General features: G+C 34.5%; 2 protein-coding genes across 2 annotated transcripts; both read left to right on the top strand.

Annotated features, from left to right (window-relative positions):
- Window positions 1-3,367: 3,367 nt before the first annotated feature.
- LOC127557473 (olfactory receptor 51B5-like) lies at window positions 3,368-4,318 on the top strand. The gene has a single exon (XM_051990786.1). The coding sequence runs from the start codon at window positions 3,368-3,370 to the stop codon at window positions 4,316-4,318; it is 951 nt and encodes a 316-aa protein (XP_051846746.1).
- An 8,464-nt stretch (window positions 4,319-12,782) lies between these two features.
- On the top strand, window positions 12,783-13,730 carry LOC127555325 (olfactory receptor 51Q1-like). Its single transcript, XM_051987553.1, has one exon. It carries the CDS (start codon window positions 12,783-12,785, stop codon window positions 13,728-13,730), a length of 948 nt encoding a protein of 315 aa, XP_051843513.1.
- Window positions 13,731-20,630: the final 6,900 nt, after the last annotated feature.

The raw sequence follows: 20,630 nt of genomic DNA, 5'->3' as shown, positions 1-20,630 counted from the left end.
GATGCTGAAAGGTCTTGGGTCCTTCTCATATGAGGATCAGTCAAAGGACTGGATGGAAGTATTTAGCCTAGAGAAGAAAAAAGAGGAGATAAGATATCTATCTGGAAACCATTGAAGTATTGTTATGGAAAAAAAATCATTAGATCTTTTCTATCTGATCATAGGTGATAGAAATAGTAGCAATTTATGACAATTCTAAGACACATATTTAAGTTTGATGTAAAAGAAAGAAAAACATCTTATTAAAAGGAATTTTCTCAAAGTGGAATGAGCTTCCTTGGAAAATATGGTCTTAAAGCCAAGACTATGTGCCTTTAAACAAAGTCTGGATGGATAATTTTCTTGGCACGGTAATTGGGGTTAAGGTCACACAGCTAGGAAGTGTTAAGCATCTGAGGACAGATTTGAACTCAGGTTCTCCTACTCTAGGGCAGGTCCTCTATTCACTAGATTCTGTCACCTAGCTGCTCCATGAATGGGTATTTTATAGAGAGGATTTTTTTCTTCCTGGTATAGGGGTCTTTGAGTTACCTTCTAATTCTTTGACTTGATGATTTTGTGAGTACATCTGAATAGGTAACAGATGTATTCCCCTTGAAATATGTAGGGATCTGATTAAGATCTTCTATGATAGAGAGGTGGGTACCTACATTTTCATGGAAACATGGTAATAGTTCACAGGGGCTCTTGTATATGGAAAGAACTCAGACAATAAGAAGATGTCAAGGTCAAAAGATGTTATCTCTTTCTTTCCACCAGAGATACAGATTTTAATCTGGGAAGTAATGCGACTTGCCCAACATCACAGTATCAGAAGTAAAGTTTCTAAAGTAGGAAGGAGGAAGCCAAAGAGAGAAAGAACTAGAAGACAGATAGAATTTCTATATAGGAGCCAGGAAAGATGACAGACTAAAAGAAGGAGAAATGAGAAGGCATGGGATATTACAACAGTTATAGAAATTTATTGACTTAAAAGTTCTCAAATTGGAGCCTGTGAACTTTTTTTTAGTTTATTTTTAATTTTAGTTTGTTTATTTTAAATTGTTTAACAATTTTTACTTGTTAATCGTTTAATTTTAATTAATTTAAATTTGTTTTAATTTTATGAATTTTTATTCGTAATTGTTTTATGAATTATATTGGGAGAGAAAAATCAGAGCAAACGGGAAAAACCATGGAAGAGATAAAAGATTAGAAAAAAGAAGTGAACATAGCATATATTGATTTACATTCAGTCTCCTTAATTCTTTCTCTGGTTGCAGATGGCATTTTCTGTCCAAAGTCTATTGGGATTCTTTTGGATCACTAAACTACTGAGAAGAACCAAATCTTTCATAATTTATTATTGCACATTCTTGCTATTATTGGGTACAATGCATTCCTAGTTCTGCTTGTTTTGCTCAGCATCAGTTCACGTAAATCTTTCCAGGCTTTTCTATGTTCATCGTTTTTAATGGAACAATAATATTCCATTACCTTCATGTACGACAACTTGTTCAACCACTTCCCACTTGATGGGCACTCACTCATTTTCCAATTCTTTGCTCAAAAAAAGAGTTGTTATAAACATTTTTGCACATGGAGGTCCTTTTTCCTCTTTTATGATTTCCTTGGGATAGAGGTCTAATAATGGGACTGTTGTGTCAAAAGGTATTTACAGTTTTATAGCCTTTTGGGCATAGTTTCAGATTGCTCTCCAGAATGGCTGGATCATTTCACAACTCCACCATCATTGTATTAGTGTTCCAGTTTTCCCACATCCCCTCCTATATTTATCATTGTCCTTTCTTGTCATCTTAGCCAATCTGAGAAGTTTGAGATGGTATCTCAGAGATATTTTCATTTGCATTTCTCTAGTCAAAAGTTATTTGGAGCATTTTTTCATATAATTATAAATGGCTTTAAATTCATCTGAGAATTGTGTGTTCATATCCTTTGACCATTTATCAATTGGGAAATGACAGGTATTCTTATAAATTTGACACAATTCTTTACTTACTTTAGGAATATTTTATCAGAAATATTAGCTATAAGATTCTACCCCCCTCAGTTTTGTACTTTCTTTTAAATTCTGTTTCTCTTGGTTTTGTTTGTGCAAAACTTTTTAAATTTAATATAATCAACATTGTTCATTTTGCCTTTCATAATGTTCTTTAGTTCTTCTTTGGTCATACATTCCTTTTGTGACACAGGAGCTGTTTGACAGTGGAGATACAATCCAGACCTGCAAAATGGATGTCCTCATGTGAGACGATGATACAAGGAGACTGAGAGGCAGTTGCTGTTCTCTGACCTCTCTGACTAGAGGCGGTTCCATTATCTCACCTTTCTCCTCTTCTTTCTGCCTCCAATTTATTTCATTCCAAGATTTGCTTGGAATGTGTCAGCAAAGGCTGCCCTGCAACTCCTTCAGATGCTATGATCCACAGTTATGGAGGCTCTCGGAGAATTGACCTGCCCCTTAACAAATTCCTCTCTTCTCCAAAAATCTAATGGGAGCTTGTGAACTTAATTTTTTTTCATAACTATTTATCAATACAATTGATTTTCTTTGTAGCCCTTTTGTATTTTTTATGCATTTTTAAACATTACTTTAAGACAGACCCCCTCAAAAGATTAGAAATATCTCTCATCTCTCATGAGATCTCTCTCATGAAGGAAAAAGACAGAAATGAATTACCCTCTGAAGTGGATCTGCTCATTCATTTATGGTGAAGGGACTTGTGATTCTGCCTTGGCTGCTTACAGTCTATGCAACTCTGAACAAGTCACTCAACCCCAATAGTACTCAGTTACCTTATTACTAGAATGAGAAGATTGGACTAATTATACTATAAAATTTAAACCACTAATTCTATGATATTTTAGCCTAAATAGTCTATTCTATAAATTATATAATCTATAGTAATTTAATGGTTTCCCTTACCAATGCAGGTCTCAAAGCATGCTGCTAACATGACTTACAGGGAGAAATGAAAAAAGAAAGGAGAGACCTATGTTCCTGGGACAATAAGTCTAACTGGATACATGTGTTGGGAACAATGGACTACAATTAATCAGAAAGACAAGTCAATTCCATTATTAGAAGGACTTCAAAGAACAAAAAGCCAAGGGATGATATGATGATAAAAATGGTCCCTACCAGAATTTAAAGCTGAGGAATTCTGCTAAAGTTAGGAGCCAAACTACAGGGAAAGCCTTGGAATCATCATCTTTAATACTTGATCCAAGTTCAAACTATATCCTGAAATCTCAGTTCTTTTTCTTCTATAAGACTGAACAACCTCACTGTGGGAAGTAACTCTGTATATTTTTAGGATGGACCCAATGGCTCTTATATATTAAGCAACCTCACTGAGTCTTAGACATGTACACCATTATGTGGTATAATACAAGTTTATCCCCCTTTCTTCTAACCGGATTCCCAGGCTTAGAGGCAGTTCATCACTGGATTTCTATTCCCTTTTTTGTTGTATACTTCTCAGTGATTCTTGGCAATGGTACCCTCCTCTTTCTCATCAAGGATGACCATAGTCTCCATGAACCCATGTATTACTTCCTGGCCATGCTGGCAGCCACAGACCTTTTAGTGACCCTAACCACCATGCCCACAGTGCTGGGGGTCCTGTGGCTGAATTACAGGGAGATTCACCTTGAAGTCTGCTTCTCCCAGGCCTACTTCATCCATTCCCTCTCTATAGTGGAGTCGGGGGTCTTGCTTGCCATGGCCTATGACCGTTTTATTGCCATCTGCAACCCATTAAGATATAGGTCTATCCTCACCAACTCCAGAGTGGCAAAAATTGGCATTGGGGCATTGCTGAGGGGCTTCATATTAGTAGCACCGCCAATTATCCCACTACACTGGTTCCCTTACTGCCATTCCCATGTTCTCTCCCATGCCTTCTGCCTCCACCAGGATGTCATCAAGCTGGCCTGTGCAGACATCACTTTCAATCGCATCTATCCTATGGTTCTGGTTTCATTTACCTTCTTCCTGGACTCCCTGATAATTCTTTTCTCTTATATACTGATTCTGAAAACTGTTATGAGCATTGCCTCTGGAGAGGAACGGACCAAGGCTTTAAATACCTGTATCTCCCACATTTGTTGTGTCTTAGTTTTCTATGTCACAGTGATTGGTTTGTCTCTGATTCATCGATTTGGGAAACATGCCCCACATGTGGTCCACATCACTATGAGCTATGTCTATTTCCTTTTTCCTCCATTTATGAATCCAATTATCTATAGTGTTAAAACCAAACAGATTAGGAATGGTATCCTCCGCAGGTTCTGTCTGCCCAGATTAAGGCCTTAGCCTTTCTTCTGTGGTACAACTCTTTGGATGTGAATTTCTGAGAATTCTGAGAATTCTGCAGTGGGTTCAATTCTAGGTATTTATTCATCTTAGATTATATAGTCAGTGAAAAAACTCTCTAGACATCATCTTGAAATTTATTTAGAGATCACTAAATCTACTCCTACATTCTGCATGAATAAAACATGACACTTAGAGTCTTAGGTCTTTATTGTTTTCAGTCATTTGATATCTGGAAGGAGATAGGAAACAGAAGATCCAAGTATAAATATGTTAGATAATAATGAGGCAATCTGGGTGGCAACTAAACACTAAGATTCTCCCATTTCCCCAAATTGTACATCCTATATACTTCCATCCATCTCCCAAACATTTAAACAATGCTATATTAACATTTCCTCATGTCCATATGAGAGATGGGATGGCATGGATGATAAAATTTAATGGAATTCATGCACAGGTCAATGGAAGATCAGATTATCTCCTTCCCCTGGGTACGGCAGATCTTTCCTGCACTGACTCCCTTTCTTTTCAACTTCAGTCACCCATATACCACACCAATTCCATACTTTCACAGCCCAGCAAGCTTAAGGTAGGGAGCCTGGATACTGACCACTTTTCTATATCTCTTTTCTCAGTCTTATTCCCTTCCCATCTCCCTCAATACATAAGATTAATATCCAAGGTAGACAATCAGTAAGGTGTTCAAATCTAGGTAGTATCTGGGAAAGGGGAGGATATATTTGCCCCAAAATCTGGATCTGAGTCTTTCTCACTAAACCAAAAGCTTCTAAGAGGATATCCATACATCTCATTATGGGACAGGATTCTCAGAAGAATAGCATTTTCACTCTTTTCTGTCTAATTTCTCTGAAGTACCTGCAGAATATGTATGTGTTAGGGGAGTTTGGAGGGAGTGGATATAGATTTCTCATTCTCATTCAGAAGCCCACCATTAAAAAATGTTTCAAGTTAATATAAGATTTAACTAATAAAGTTAGTAGAAGCAACAATAAAAATTCTTTTTAGGTCTTTAAAATTATGAAGTTTCAAGTCTATTTTCTCACTTCAATAATAAACAATATGTTGTAAAATTCATATTCTGTGTACTGTTCTGAGTTTGCTTTTGAATTGGAAAGTCCCAGTATATATGATCTTAAGTAGAAACCCAGTCTAGTGAGGGGGGAAGAGATACATGCAATCACACAACACACATACACACAAATCCAAATGCACAGGTATTTGTAAAACAAAACAGAAAACCATGAGTGAATGAAGTTAGAAAGTGCTATGAGAATTCTGCTTAGCAGAGTCACTGAATATATAGTTAGCACTAAATAATTGGTTGTGGACCGAATAAAATCATATCAAATCACCACGTTTCCTTTATATATATATATATCACTAAGAGATCAGAAGTGCTATTTAAAATAATTAATAATTCACATTTACATAGCACATTAATATTTATAATATTTAATATTATAAAATTTACAATAATTACAAAATTACATTTACAAAAATTAATTTACAAATTAATAATTACAAAAATTTATTGTATGTATTATATAATACATACAATGTGATGTGAAGTTTTCCTCACATCATACTTATAAGAAATAGTGCAAGCATGCATATAATTCTATAACTGTTAAGGACCATGCCTAAGTGAAGGGGCAGGTCAATTCTCAGAGAGCCTCCACAGCTGTGAATCACAACACTTGAAGGAGTTGCAAAGCAGCCTTTACTTATGCAGATGTTCCTTGTGGATTAGTAATGAAAGAAATTGGAGGCAAGAGGGAAGAGGAGAGAGGTCAGAGAATGCAACAGCCTCTCAGTCTCCTTGTATCATCATCCTCATCCTCTCAAATGAAGAGATCCATTCTACAGGTCTGAGTTAGACCTCCAGTAGTCACTGGCGGGTGGCTCCCTTATTACAACAGCCATATGTGTATAGTAGTTAATTCTAGGTTGGTACCTAGACCCAGGACTTCTGGATCCAAATCCAGCATTCTATATATCATGTTTTGACAATTCTCTCATAGCTAAAGCATTTGACAACTTCTTTCATGTTATTATTGTAACAAATTGGAGTATAATTAAGTGGATTTGAAGAATGGAATAATTGATACTAAGTAGAGGGACAGAATCACAGAATTTTAGATATGAAGAAGACTATTGTCATTATTTAGTTTAGGGTTTCTTAATCTTTTTTGTGTCATGGAATCCATTTGGCAGTCTGTTAAAGTCTTTATTCCCCTTAACAGTCATGCTTATTTGTTGTTTTTTTTTAATTTATAATTTGGAGAAATTCCAAATTTCAGTTAGAGTATAGTAAAAATAAAGAAGCTTCCACCTATCATTCTTCTAAACTTGAAATCTGATTTATGATAGAATTATATTGATTTTAATTTTATTTTTTATTGATTCTATTTTGTATTGCCACCAATATGTTATTAAATTGCCTAAATTATGTTTCCTTGTCTCTGAGTTTAAGTTAAAAAATTCAGCTATTCTTTCTGAGCTAAGTTGTCTTATGAATCACCTTAAATCAAAGAAATATATTTATTGTCTTTATCCATCTTACTGCCCATGTCTCCCTAATATACTTTGCATAATACAAATGTGTCCCAGAAAATCTCTTAACTCTGCAATGCTGACTGTCATTCAAGAAAGTCTGATCTGTTATTGTTATAACTGTAATGAATCATACAAGTGGACAGCAGCAATGAGCTTTCCACAGCAATAAGATAGAATGAATGGTTTTTGCTAGTCCTGCACTCCTAACTTTCATCCTATCAAATTGTTTTTCATCATCTATGACACTTCAGACTTTATAACCAATCATATCATTTTCACTTGTGATGCTTTTGTTCTTTTTTGCTTCCCCAAATGATATGAAGTCTAGTGAACCTAATCTTAAACATTTATTTCTCTAGCTTTCAATCTTTAGCTTTCATCTTGCTATGTATATTGTCATGTCTTATCATCTCATAAATGCCATCCTAGACCACTGTAATATTCACAGAATATGAGTTACAAAGGACACTGGAAGACAACTAGTCTTAAACTGTACATGACCAATGAAACTGCTTTTAAAGAATTTTAGTAATTTTAAATTTTAAAGAATTTAGTATTAGTTCATTTTCCCCTTTTCTAAATTTAATTATTAGGAAGTGGTCTAGACAAATGATGCTGCGGATCTGAAACTATTATCTCCCTTAATTTTCAAGTCAATGCTCACCAAAAATGATTTTGGATACTATCCTTCTTTAGAAAGCATTTCTACATTTTTTGAGCAATACTCTATTATTTCTCCCAATTACATGAAAAAAAAATGATAACTTTTTAAAAAAAAATTTGAGTTCTGGATCCAAACTGTTCTGGAGAGCCATTGGGAACTATGTTAAAAAAAAAGTTATCAAACTGTGCACCCTTTGATCCAGCAGTGTCACTACTGGGCTTATATCCCAAAGAGATTTTAAAGAAGGGAAAGGGATCCATATGTGCAAAAATGTTGTTGCAGCTCTCTTTGTAGTGGCTAGAAACTGGAAATTGAATGGATGCCCAGCAATTGGAGAATGACTGAGTAAATCATGGCATATGAATGTTATAGAATATTGCTCTGTAAGAAATGACTAGCAGTATGATTTCAGAGAGGCCTGGAGAAACTTAGAGGAACTGATGCTAAGTGAAATGAGCAGAACCAGGAGATCATTATACACTTCAACAACAATACTATATGTGATCAATTCTGATGGGCATGGCTCTCTTCAACAATGAGATGATTCAAACTAGTTCCAATTGTTCAGTGTTAAAGAGAATCAGCTACACCCAGGGAGAGAACTATGGGAAATGAGTATAGACCACAACATAGCGTTTTCACTCTTTTTGTTATTGTTTGCTTGCATTTTTATTTTCCTTCTCAGGTTTTTCTACCTTCTTTCTAGATCTCATTTTTCTTGTGCAGCAAGATAACCGCAAATATATATATATATATATGTTGTATTTAACATGTATTTTAAAATATTTAACATGTATTGGACTACCTGCCATCTAGGGAGGGGGTGGGAGAAGGAGGGGAAAAGTTGGAACAGAAGGTTTTGTAAGGATCAATGTTGAAAAATTACCCATACACATGTTTTGTGAATAAAAAGCTATAATAAATAAATAAATAAATTAATGAATGAATTTTGAGTTCCAAATCCTGTTCCTCCTTATCTCTCTCCCCATCCACTTCCTCAAGGAAATAAATAATTTTACATAGGTTTTTTATGTGCAGTTAGACAAAACATATCCATATTAATCATGTTGTAAAAGAAGATAGACAAAAAACAAAAAACAAAAAAAGTGAAAAGTAGTGTGCTTTGATCTGCATTCAGACTGTATCTCATCTTTCTCTGGAGAAAGACAGCATTTTTCATTATCAGTCCTTTGGAATTGTCTTGGACCTTTGTATTACAGAGAATCTCATGGGCTTCCAATTAATGGATTCTGAATCAATCATACATATTGTTGTCGATTACACAGTTTTCCTTAATAAGTATGAGTCTATCCTTAATTGAAGTCTCCAGATATTTGACACATGACCTGTCCTCTTGGAAACAAAGTTAAGCCAAATCCTCTCCTCCCCTCTATCCCAGTTTCTATGGTTGCATTCCCTTAGCTGGAGATCTCAGAGCCCCACCTCTAATAGATGTATTGAAGAATTGAAGAATGCAGGGACTTCATATAATCACATGATAATCCATAGGAGGACTTTATAAGTAATCTTGCTTTTGCCTGTCCTTCCAACGAACATGGGAATCTACATAGAACAAAAGGTATGTGAGAACAGGAGATATTGGATAGGCACACACAAGTGAGGGGGAGGAGAAAGAAAGCAATATTATGGCAAGTTTATGGGTTCTGGGAGTAGAAGTGTATACAACTAGATATAAAGAATATGGACTGGGAGGGAGGCTAAATGAGGATGAATTTGTTTGGAGATTATGCTCTTACAAATATTGATTAGATCCTTGTTTAATTTCCCTCTTTATCTTGATGGAAATTAAGGCCAAATGGACTTCAGACAAAGAGAACAAGTAGAATTAAAGAAAGATATTCAACAAAAGGCCATGCAACATCATCCAATAAAATTTTTCTTTCTTTTCTTTCCCTTTCCTTGCCTTTCTTTGTCTTACCTTACCTTGCCTTGCCTTCCTTTGTTTTTCTTTCCCTTCCTTTCCCCCTGATCCCTGTACTAGATTTACAGTTAGACAAGGTGGTTCTCAGGAGCATTTGGTAAGGTCTAACATGGTAGGTGGCAGTGGTAAGAACACTGGATTAGGAGAGTAGGACTAGGATTTAGAGAGTAAAGAGATAACAAAGATTAGTTGCCCATTTTTCTCTCAACATTCAACAGTGAGAGCTGTCTTTGGGGCAGTGTCATGGTGATAGTTTCAGTGAGGAATCTATATTATAAATCAGAGTAAGTTTACCATAAGCATGATAAAAGAAATAGTTTATTTTAAGAGTGGTCCAAAGGTTTTAGTGCTGTTTTAAGCTTTAATCACTTTAGGATTGTAAAAGCATATACATTAAAAAACACATTTGAAAGATTACCAAAATTTTGAAAATATCTACCTATTTCTTATTTAAATTCAACATAACCGTTGTCTTATGCTATACATAATTCCAGTCAATTTTCAAGTTTGAAGAGTTCTAGTAGTAGTTCATTTCCCCCTTTTCAGAAAGTTTAAAATTACCTCAATGACTTCCATCAAGTTTCTTCACTTGTAACTCAGTGACCAAAAAAATTGTTCTTGTAATTGTAGGCTTGATATCATTCATGAAGTAAAGTTTTGATGTATAAATGAAAGTTCTGACATGACAACACAAGAAAAAATATATAATGGAGGTAAATGAGGTAACCAATATAGCCAAGTAGAAGATCCACTGGTTTGAGAAAGGCTCATCCAGAAACTGTGTGTGTATTCACACACAGAATACACAACTACAGGATGCTCCATTTTGTTGAAATTAAAAAAAAAAATTAATATTCAATCAACAAAGGCAAATAAATGGAGAATAAAATAAATTTAATTAATTAATCTTTCAAATGATGATTTTGTCAGTTTGTGGCATTTATATTTTTGATGTTACTAAAGCTTAAAGCTGTATTAAGACTTTTGGAACAAGAGAACTGAAGAAAATGAGACAGTGAGATAGAGGAAGGGAAGAGAGAAAGAGAGAGAGCACTAGCAATATTGTCCTATGCTTCTAACAACTCTTCCTGTGACTTTCCAGTCAAAAAGCATTCTCCTAAACTGTTACTTTTCTGTGTATGGTATAACTCCTTCAAAGCAGAGGTTATTTTGTTTTTAAGCTTTTGTATCCCCACCATTTAGCACATTGTTTGACATCTGTTAAGTCATTAATAAGCTTTTTTTATTCATTTATGAGTAAGATACATTTGATAAACTATATTTGTTATCTATTAATTGTATCATTTATCCACTTATTTCTCTAGCTTTCAATCTTTAGCTGTCATCTTTCTATGCTTATTGTCATTTCATATCAATTCATATTTATCTATATCTACCATATCATCCTCATTAATGCAAAGACCATGATTTTATTAAAGTAATTGTTTGTCTTTTTTTTTTTTTTTGCTGAAGCAATTGGGTTAAATGACTTGTTCAGGGATACACAGGAAGTATTAAGTGTCTGAGATCAAATTTGAACTCAGGTTCTCTTGACTTCAGAGCTGGTGCAATTGCTTATGTCTTTATGAGTAGTTGTGGACAAAAAAACAAAACAAAACAAAACAAAACAAAACAAAAAAAAAAAACTCTCCACCTAGTGACAGTCACCTGGTGATAGTCTTCTCCAACCTTAGATTGGCTTATTGTTATAGAACATCCTCAGGGTCATACTTGACGCCTTTGCAGTGTAATAGACCCTGAAGGATTGTTTCTCTCCTAGCACTTCAAGCAGAGCACAGGATCATCTAGCAGGAGCACAAGGAAATACCAAATACCAAAGGACTACTATAGGAAGCTACACATACATGCTAAAACATATCTACACACACATGGACACATGGCCACAAACAGAATGATTCTAGAGTATAGAATAGGGGTATGGAATGAGAAGGTTTTTTTTTTTTTTAATTTGGGAATAGTTGCAAAGACATAAAGGACTCCAAAACTCTAGGTTTTAGGTCAGATAGGCAGTCAGTCATTAATCACCTATTAACTTGGTTCTGAATGATCAATTCAAGGAAAAATGGAGCAGTAGATCATGAGTATAGACTCATATACAATACCTCATTCATGAAGGCTCTTTTGTTCATTGATAATCCAAGTATACTTAGGATCTTCTTTGTATTTTATATAAACCTGTATATTCTTCTTCTATTAGAATGTAAGTTCATTGAGAATAGCCACTATTTTGCCTTTGTAATGCTAGTGCTTGATGACTATCACTGTCATTGTAATTTTTGTCAGTGAGTATTTATTAATGGTTATGTGTACAGACGTATATTGAAATTAGCTAAAATTTATGTATATGTATATTTATTGATAAATTACATATGTATGTGTGTACATGATTTGTAAATTCATTTCAACTTTCAAATAATTCAAGGTGTTTGGGGATATTGGGAGCATTACATAAGCAAAGTGAATGTTGGATTAGTGTATGTTGGAAGAGTGACAAGTATACTACTAGTGATCAAATTATAACTTATGTATTGGAATGCCCACAGTTTCAATTATTAGTTTAGAAATTTGGGGTATAATTTAACCAATAAGACACATTTGGAGATTGATTTTCAGCTGACTCCTAGAAATTTCATCTCTGCCTTTACTGATCTATAACTTACTGTTTTTTACTTCTTGGAAAACCCTGTCCCATTCTTCCCTCATTTCATTAGTCTCTGGTCATGTAGGTCTCTCTGAAATATGTACATTAGTGGGTTATTAAAACTAGTTTTATTTTTGGCTTCTTAAGCTAGAATTCTAACAGAAAATTTCCATTTAATTTTTTCAGTGTTCACATGGCTTCAATGGAGCCTGTGTATATCTTTTGAGTATCATTCAAGTGTCAAAAGCAGACTCTTTGTCTCTTTCTGTTTCAAAAGCTATGACTTCAACTATGTTCTTTGGACCCATCTGAGAGATGTGCACAGTTTTCTACTCATTTCAGTTGATAGGTGAGTGAAATATTTTGAGTAAAATACTTTGAGCACAATAATTGGATAACATTTTTCTGCCTCAAGTTATTTTTTCTATTTATTTCATAATAATTTGACACAAGGAAAACAGAATTATTAAAATCTTTCCAGAGTCCTAAAATTCTATTTCTATAATATAATATTTTATAAACTGGAAAACTATAGAGCAAATAATTCCCATAAAAATTAAAATGAATTTTATGTCATTGCAGAAAGAAATTGGACCTAGAAGTCCATCTTTTTGTTATGCTGGCCATCACTAACACCTCTGAAGAACCCTTCTACTTCATCCTTACAGGCATTCCAGGTTTTGAGCCCATGCACATTTGGATCTCCATTCCCTTCTGTTGCCTATACATTATCTCCATCTTGGGCAATACTACCATCCTGGCTGTCATTCAGATAGAGCCTTCACTCCATCAACCCATGTATCTGTTCCTCTCCATGCTGGCACTAACTGATCTGGGCCTGACCCTTACCACTCTGCCCACAGTGATGCAACTTCTCTGGTTCAATGTCCGGGAGATCAGCTTTGAGGCTTGCTTTGCCCAGTTTTTCTTCCTTCATGGCTTCTCCTTTATGGAATCCTCAGTGTTATTAGCCATGGCCTATGACCGCTTTGTTGCCATCTGCCGCCCACTTCACTATGCCTCTATTCTCACAGAGAATGTCATTGGAAGAATTGGGATAGCCATCATCATTCGATGTGTTTTGGCAGTACTGCCATCACTTTTCCTGCTTAAGCGTCTGCCCTTTTGTCACTCTCGTCTCCTATCCCATTCCTACTGCCTCCACCAAGATATGATCCGCTTGGTCTGTGCTGACACTCGAGTCAACAGCTGGTACGGGTTTGGACTGGTATTGCTCATCATTGTGCTTGACCCTCTCCTCATCCTGGTCTCCTATGGATTAATCCTGCACAGTGTCCTGGGCACTGCATCCCAAGCTGAGCGATTTAAGGCTCTCAATAACTGTTTGTCCCATATCTTGGCTGTACTTATCCTGTATGTGCCTATGGTAGGGCTGTCCATGGTTCACCGTTTTGCCCGACATGCCTCTCCTCTGGTTCATGTGATCATGGCCAATGTCTACTTGCTATCCCCCCCTGTGATGAACCCCATTATTTACAGTGTAAAAACTAAGCAGATTCGCCAGGGAATCTTCCGCCTCCTTTGTCGAGGGAAGGCACACTAGGGATTAAGGGGAAAGAACTATCAGATTACTTGGGATATATTGTGAAAGGTTAGAACAGAGGGCATAGTCAATTTTAATAGTGGATAATATAAATTCTGAGATTATAGGGAAATTCATGGAAATAGAAACCACTATGTGGTAAAAATAAATGGTAGAAAGGATAAATGTCAGGAAGAAGTTTTCTTTTCTAATCAAAGAAAGATGTCCTGAGCAATAAGTGACCAATGACATGGAAAGCTCTCAGGATTATGGCTTTGATCAGTGTAAAAGCTTCCTTGAGTTGGGCCACAGTTGGGCCTTTCATATCACAGAATCATAGACTTAAAGCTAGAAGACTTGATGTTCTTAATTTACAAATAAGGAAACTGAGATCAGGGAGGTTAAATTATGGGGAAAGTGAGTTCTTGTTTGGGGATCAGCTTAGCATTTGGATCTTACATAGATGATGTCACACAAGGGTTTAATTTCTGGGTGTTGCACAAAACATAAGTATAAATAAGATAATTCCAATATATGAATTCAAGCACAGTTCACTATATTTTTTAATTAAAAAAATTTGTATTTTCCCCAGTTACATATAAAATATAATTTTCTGTTATATGTGTACATTCATTTTTAAAAAACATATTTCCATGTGAATCATGCTGGGAGAGAAAAATCAGAAAAAAGAGAAAAACCCTGAGGAAAAAATAAAGAAGAAAAAAATGAACATAGCATGTGTTGATTTACTTCAATCTCCCTAGATCTCTTTCTGTATTTGAATGGCCTTTTCCATGCAAAGTTTATTGGGACTGTTCTGGAACACTGAATGGCTGAAAAGAACCAAGTCTGTCATAGTTGATCATCGCACAATCTTGCTGTTACTGTATACAAAGTTTTCTTGGTTTTGCTTTCACTCAGCACCAGTTAATGTAAGACTTTTCAGGCCTTTCTAAAATCATTCTGTTCATAATTTTTTATACAACAATAATATTCTGTTATTTTCACATACAACCTATTTTATCCATCCTTCAGTTGATGGGCATCTACTCATTTTCCAATTCTCTGACACCACAAAAAAGAGCTGCTACATTTTTACATATATGAATTCTTTTGTCACTTTTATGATTTCTTTGGAATAAAGACCCAGTAGTGGCAGTGCTGGATCAAAGAATATGAATAGTTTGACAGCCTTTTGGGCATAGCTTCAAATTGCTCTATAGTATAGTCAGATCATTTCACAACTTCACTAACCATACATTAGTGTCCTTATTTACCCACATCCCCTCCAATATTTGTCATTATCTTTTCCTATTATCTTAGCCAATCTGATAGATATACCTAAGTTTGTAAAATTTCATCTTCCTAATCAATAGTGATTTAGATAATTTCATATGACTATGGATGATTTTAATTTCTTCATCTGAAAATTGTAAATATACTTTGACTATTTATTAATTGAGGAATGGCTTGTATTTTTATAAATTTGAATAATTTCTCTATATATTTTAAAAATGAGCCCTTTGTCAAAAATATTAGCTAGAAAATTTGTTTCCCAGCTTTCTACTTCTCTTCTAATCTTGATTGTATTAATTTTGTTTGTGCAAAATATTTTTTAATTTAATGTAACCAAATTTTTCTATTTCACATTTCATAATCTGCATTTCTTCTCTGTTCATAAATTCCTCCCTTCTCAAACTATCTGATAAACAATCCTTTGCTCTCCTAATTGGCCTATAGTATCACCATTTATGCCAAAATCATGTACTCATTTTGACCTTATTTTGATGTGAAGTTTGAGATGTAGGCCTATGCTGAATTTCTAGTATATTATTTTCAAGTTTTCCCAGAATTTTTTGTGAAATAGGGAGTTCTCCCAGAAGCTGGAATTTTTGGGTTTATCAAATAATAGATTATTATAATCATTATTGTGTGTTGAAAACTTAAGATATTCCAAGGATCCATTACTCTATTTCTTAGTCAGTACAAGATGGTTTTGATGTACATGTTTTAAACTGAAATAGACCTTTGTTATCTGTAGTTGTATAAAGAAAATGTCCTTCAAAATTACTTGCTGGTTCAATCTATTCTCTTAAACAAAGAGGTCTAGTAAATGCCATTTCCCTAAGATAGGGCAGCAACCTCCTAATAATAGCATAGCAATATCTACAAGGAGAAAACAATAGAAATAAAATCAGTAAGTTTTGTTTTTTTTCTCCCTTGCCCTTGTGGCCTAATCACCGTGGACTCAGGGATGCATTGTGGTAGTAATACTAAATTTCATAACAATATCTTGCCTACAGTGAAAAAAAAATTGCCATGAAGGGAGGAAGAAAAACAAGGTTGAAACAATATCAATACTTTTATCATGCCTGGGCTTGAAACAGGATTACCTCAGTTCTGTTTAACAAAGTTAACAAAATTTAATTCAAAGAAAAAACAGCATGATAGGGAAGTTGATTTGGAAAAGTCCTGGGATTTAATTTTGTAAAATAATTATTAATGTTCCGAGGGATATACATCTATGTGAAACTAACTAAATTTTGGAAGTACTTAACAGCATTCCATGTGGATAGCTATTGACATTTTATCTTTTTAAATTTTTTTCCCTCAATGTTATTTTATTTTTCCTACTATATGTAAAGATAATTTTCAACATTCATTTTTCTAAGATTTTGAATTACAATTTTTTTCTCTCATCCTCTTTTACCTTCCCCCTTCCCAAGACAGAAAATAGTCTGAAATAAGTTATACATATATAGTCCTTGTAAATATATTTCCATATTTGTCATGTGGTAGAAGAAAAATCAGTTTTGTTCTATTTTTGACTAAGCAATCAATGTACTTCCAATTTTGTTCAAATTAAAAAGGCAGTTCCAGATGTTCAGTGTTTAAAACTTAAAGCAGGATGCAGGTAATTCTTAAATTAATTTTAAAACTAGCAAGTTTACATTTGTCACTCAATACCAGACAGTTGTGAGAAGTAGTCATTTTTCACACTCATTTAGCTTATACAAGGTTTTCTCTAAGAGCTTTCTACTCTTTTCTTGTTAAAAACATTTCCATGCAATCATCAATTTTACAAAAAAATATTGCTAATAAGACAAAGGTATTCTGGGATTTTTCAAATTCAAACTCGAATCATTACATGGAAGCTAACAAAAATGTCACAGGGGTTTTCTCAGAATAGTGGAGCCACTATTTATCAAGATTGCCACAATGGCTTTCAGATTACAGAAACTCGATATCACTTTCTCATTGCAGCAGTCTTTTAATTAGATTCTATGGATTCAACATTGAATGTGGCCTTTCTCTTTGACAGCCTGTAGTATAAATATTTATCCTGAGAATAAAATTTTTTATACAACACCATCAATATTCTATATCAAATGAAATTGGGTTATATACAAAGGTCTGCCTTTTCATTATGTTGCCTTATTTCTTACCATCCTGCAGTAAGCCAATAATTGAATAACTTTAGAACATAGCAACCAGTTTGGAATAATTGTCAAATTTTCTCCACAGATTCTGTAATATTCAGTGATTTATAATCAATAGTCAGCTACTCACTCAGTATTTTCTGATTTGGAAAAAGGAAGGTGGGAGGGTTGTTGTGGGTATGAGTAAAATATTCCCCCAATACGTTTTTTGAATAGGAAAAAAATCATATTCAGACAATGAACTTCTGGAAGCGAAGATGATTAAATAATCAATAAATCACCATCTTTCTCCCATATTCACCTGCAAGTAACTATGAAATAATACCACAAAATAGTTCTTGAAGAACATAACTAGCAAAAAGACAAGGTGAAACAATCAGTTGGCTCAAGAAACTTGCAATATTGGCAGGAAAGTCTGTCTCACTTGGGTAAAAAAGGAGTATCATCCAGGACAGGAAGCATCCCTGCAAGCTAGCAGCAAGCCTCAACTTAACAAACCAGCAGAAGATCCTGAGCCCCAGTGCAGTGGCAAGCAAATGCCAATTCCAAGATGCACACATGCTTCAGCATGGAGTCAGGCAGACTCCAGCTCTGTGAACCACCAGATGCTCAGCATAATCCTGGGAAAACAAACAGTTGTCAGAGGCTAGAGCGCTTCAGTGCAGCCCCAAAGAAACTCAGAAACACATCACTGGCCTCAGAAGAAACCAGACACCCTCATTAGGACCCTGGATCAGCACCAGATTAGTTGCCAGTTTCCTATATCTCTGACAGCATCAACCATCCTCATTCCATCCTAGCACCAGACATGAGTCCTCCATGGGCCTCAGGGCAACATTGGTGCAACACCAGGTAAAAAGTCAGAGGCAACAGTCACTAGCACAAGAAGCCTGAGACTATGCTCCTTCCACTGTGGGAAGAGAGCTCAATTTAAAAGAAAGGAAAAAAAAGACAATAAAAGATGAGTAAAAACAACCACTGAAAAGAGTATAACCACTGAAAGTTATTATTGTGATAGAGAAAATATACAAACTCAGAGGGGTACAGCAATGTCAAAACACCCATGGACAAAACCTCAAACAAAAATTGGAAGCTTAGAAATAACAGAAGAGATTAAAAACAAGATTAAAAATCATATGAGACATAGAAGAAAAATTGGAAAAATAAATGAGAATGAAGCAAGAGAATTATGAAAAAGGAATCAAAGGCTTGAAAAAAGAAAACCACTGCTTAAAAAGTAGAATTGGCCAAATGGGGAAAAAAAAAACCTGTCCTGATATCCTGAAACCAAAGAGCAAAATAGGCATTGAAAGAATCCAGTGATCACCTCAGGAATGAGATCACAAAATAAAAACATCAAGGAACATAATATCCAAATTCCAGAACTATCAGATCAAGGAGAAAATACTACAAGGGACTAGGAAAAAAATGAAATATTGGGAAGTCACAATCAGGAATACACAGGACTTGGCAGATGCAACATTAAAAGATCAGAGGTCATGGAAAGTGAGTTTCCTGAAGTCAAACAGGGTGGGACTATAACCAAAGATCACAATCCTGGGAAATTAAGCATAATACTTCAAGAGGAAAAGTGACTATTTAATAAAATAGAAGAATTTAAAACTTAAATAACAAGGAGACTATAGAGTCAAAAATAAATTGATCTCCAATATTGAGATCCAAGAGAAGTCTAAAAAAGGCAAAAAAGAGAAAAGAAAACATGAGAGATTCAATAGAGCTAAACTGTTATCATCCATGAATGGGAAGATGATACCTACAATTCTTAAAAATAGAATAATTAGAGGATATATACATAGACAGAAAATAAGGATATAAGGTGAATTTGAAGGAATGATATAAAAATAAATAAGAGTGCATTGAGAGGAAGAAAGGATAGAGATAGAATAAGATAAATTACTTCATATAAAGTATTGCAGTATAAGGAAAGAGGAGTGGATGGGCAATGGGCATTGCTTGAATCTTACTCTAATCTGTATTGGCTCAAAGAGAGAATAATATACGTAATCAGATATTTAACTTTAGAAATCTGTCTTGCTTGCTTGTGGATCAAAAACCAGAATCCTACAATATGATCCTTACAAGAAACATACCTGAAGCAAAGAGACTCATACAGACTAAAGGTAAGGAACTGGAACAGTATCTATCATGCTTCAGTTAAAGTTAAAAAAAAAAAAGTAGTTTAGCAATTCTAATTATAAAGCAAAAGCAAAAATAGATGTAATTAAAAGAGATTAGGAAGGAAACTACAGCCTCCTAAAAGGCACCGTAGATACTGAAGTAGTATTGATACTAAACATGTAAGCATCAAATGTTATAGCATTCAAATTCTTAAAGGTTAAGAAACAGTTGTAGATCAGTGGGATAGAGTAGGTACATAAGACGTGATAGTAAATGACCATAATAACATAGTGTTTGATAAATCCAGTCTTTGGGATAATAACTGACTATTTGACAAAAATTGCTAGGAAAAATTGAAAATAGGGCCTAAACTAGATATAGATCAACATCTCACACCATATACCAAAATAAGGTTAAATTGAGTACATGATTTAGATATAAAAGGTAATATAATGAACAAATCAGAAGGGCAAGAAATAATCTCTCTGATAGATCTATGAAGAAGGGAAAAATTCATGACCAAATAAGAGTGAGAGCATTACAAAATATAAAAGAGCTAATTTTAATTATATTAAATTACAAAGCTTCTGCACAAAAACTCAATGCTAACAAGATCATAAAGAAAGCAGAAAGCTGGGAAACACTTTTTTACAGTAAATTTCTTTATTAAAGGCCTCATATCCTAAGTATATAGAGAACAGAGTCAAATTTACAAGAATATAAGGCATTCTTTAATTGATAAATGGTCAAAAATATGAACATTTAGTTTTCAGATGAAGAAATGAAAGTTATTTGTAAACATATGGAGAATTGCTCTAAATCACTTTTGACAAGAGAAATGCAAATTAAAATAACTCTAAAATAGCACTTTTCACCTAAAAGATTGGCTAATATGACAGAAAAGGAAAATAGTAAATGTTGGAGAGGTTATGGGAAACTTGGGGTATTAAATTACTGTTGACATTCTGGAGAGCAATTTGGAACTAGGCCCAAAGGGCAACCAAACTGTGTATATCCTTTGATCCAATAATACCAACACTAGTTCTGTATACTAGATCTGTAAAGAGATCATAAAAAAGGGGAAAGCATCCAGATTGCAAAAATATTTTTTATCAACCCTTTATCTGGTGACAAAATATTGGAAAATGAAGGGACACCCATGAATTGTAGACTAATTGAGCAAAGTGGTATATGAATGCAATGGAATGCTTTTGTGCAATAAGAAATGATGGTTTTACCTGGAAAGACTTATATGAACTGATGCAAAGTGAAATGAGCAGAACCAGGACAACATTGTACACAGTGTCAGCAACATTGTGTGATGATCAACAATGAAGGATCT

The sequence above is a fragment of the Antechinus flavipes genome, chromosome 3, assembly GCF_016432865.1.
Source record: "Antechinus flavipes isolate AdamAnt ecotype Samford, QLD, Australia chromosome 3, AdamAnt_v2, whole genome shotgun sequence".
NCBI lineage: Eukaryota > Metazoa > Chordata > Mammalia > Dasyuromorphia > Dasyuridae > Antechinus > Antechinus flavipes.
Note: the sequence above shows the minus strand (reverse complement) of the source record. Positions and strands in the feature narration are given on the sequence as shown.

What these genes read in the sequence shown, in the direction of transcription:
- LOC127557473 (XM_051990786.1), top strand. Translation starts at nt 3,368, where the DNA reads ATGTACACCATTATGTGGTATAATACAAGTTTATCCCCCTTTCTTCTA.
- LOC127555325 (XM_051987553.1), top strand. Translation starts at nt 12,783, where the DNA reads ATGCTGGCCATCACTAACACCTCTGAAGAACCCTTCTACTTCATCCTT.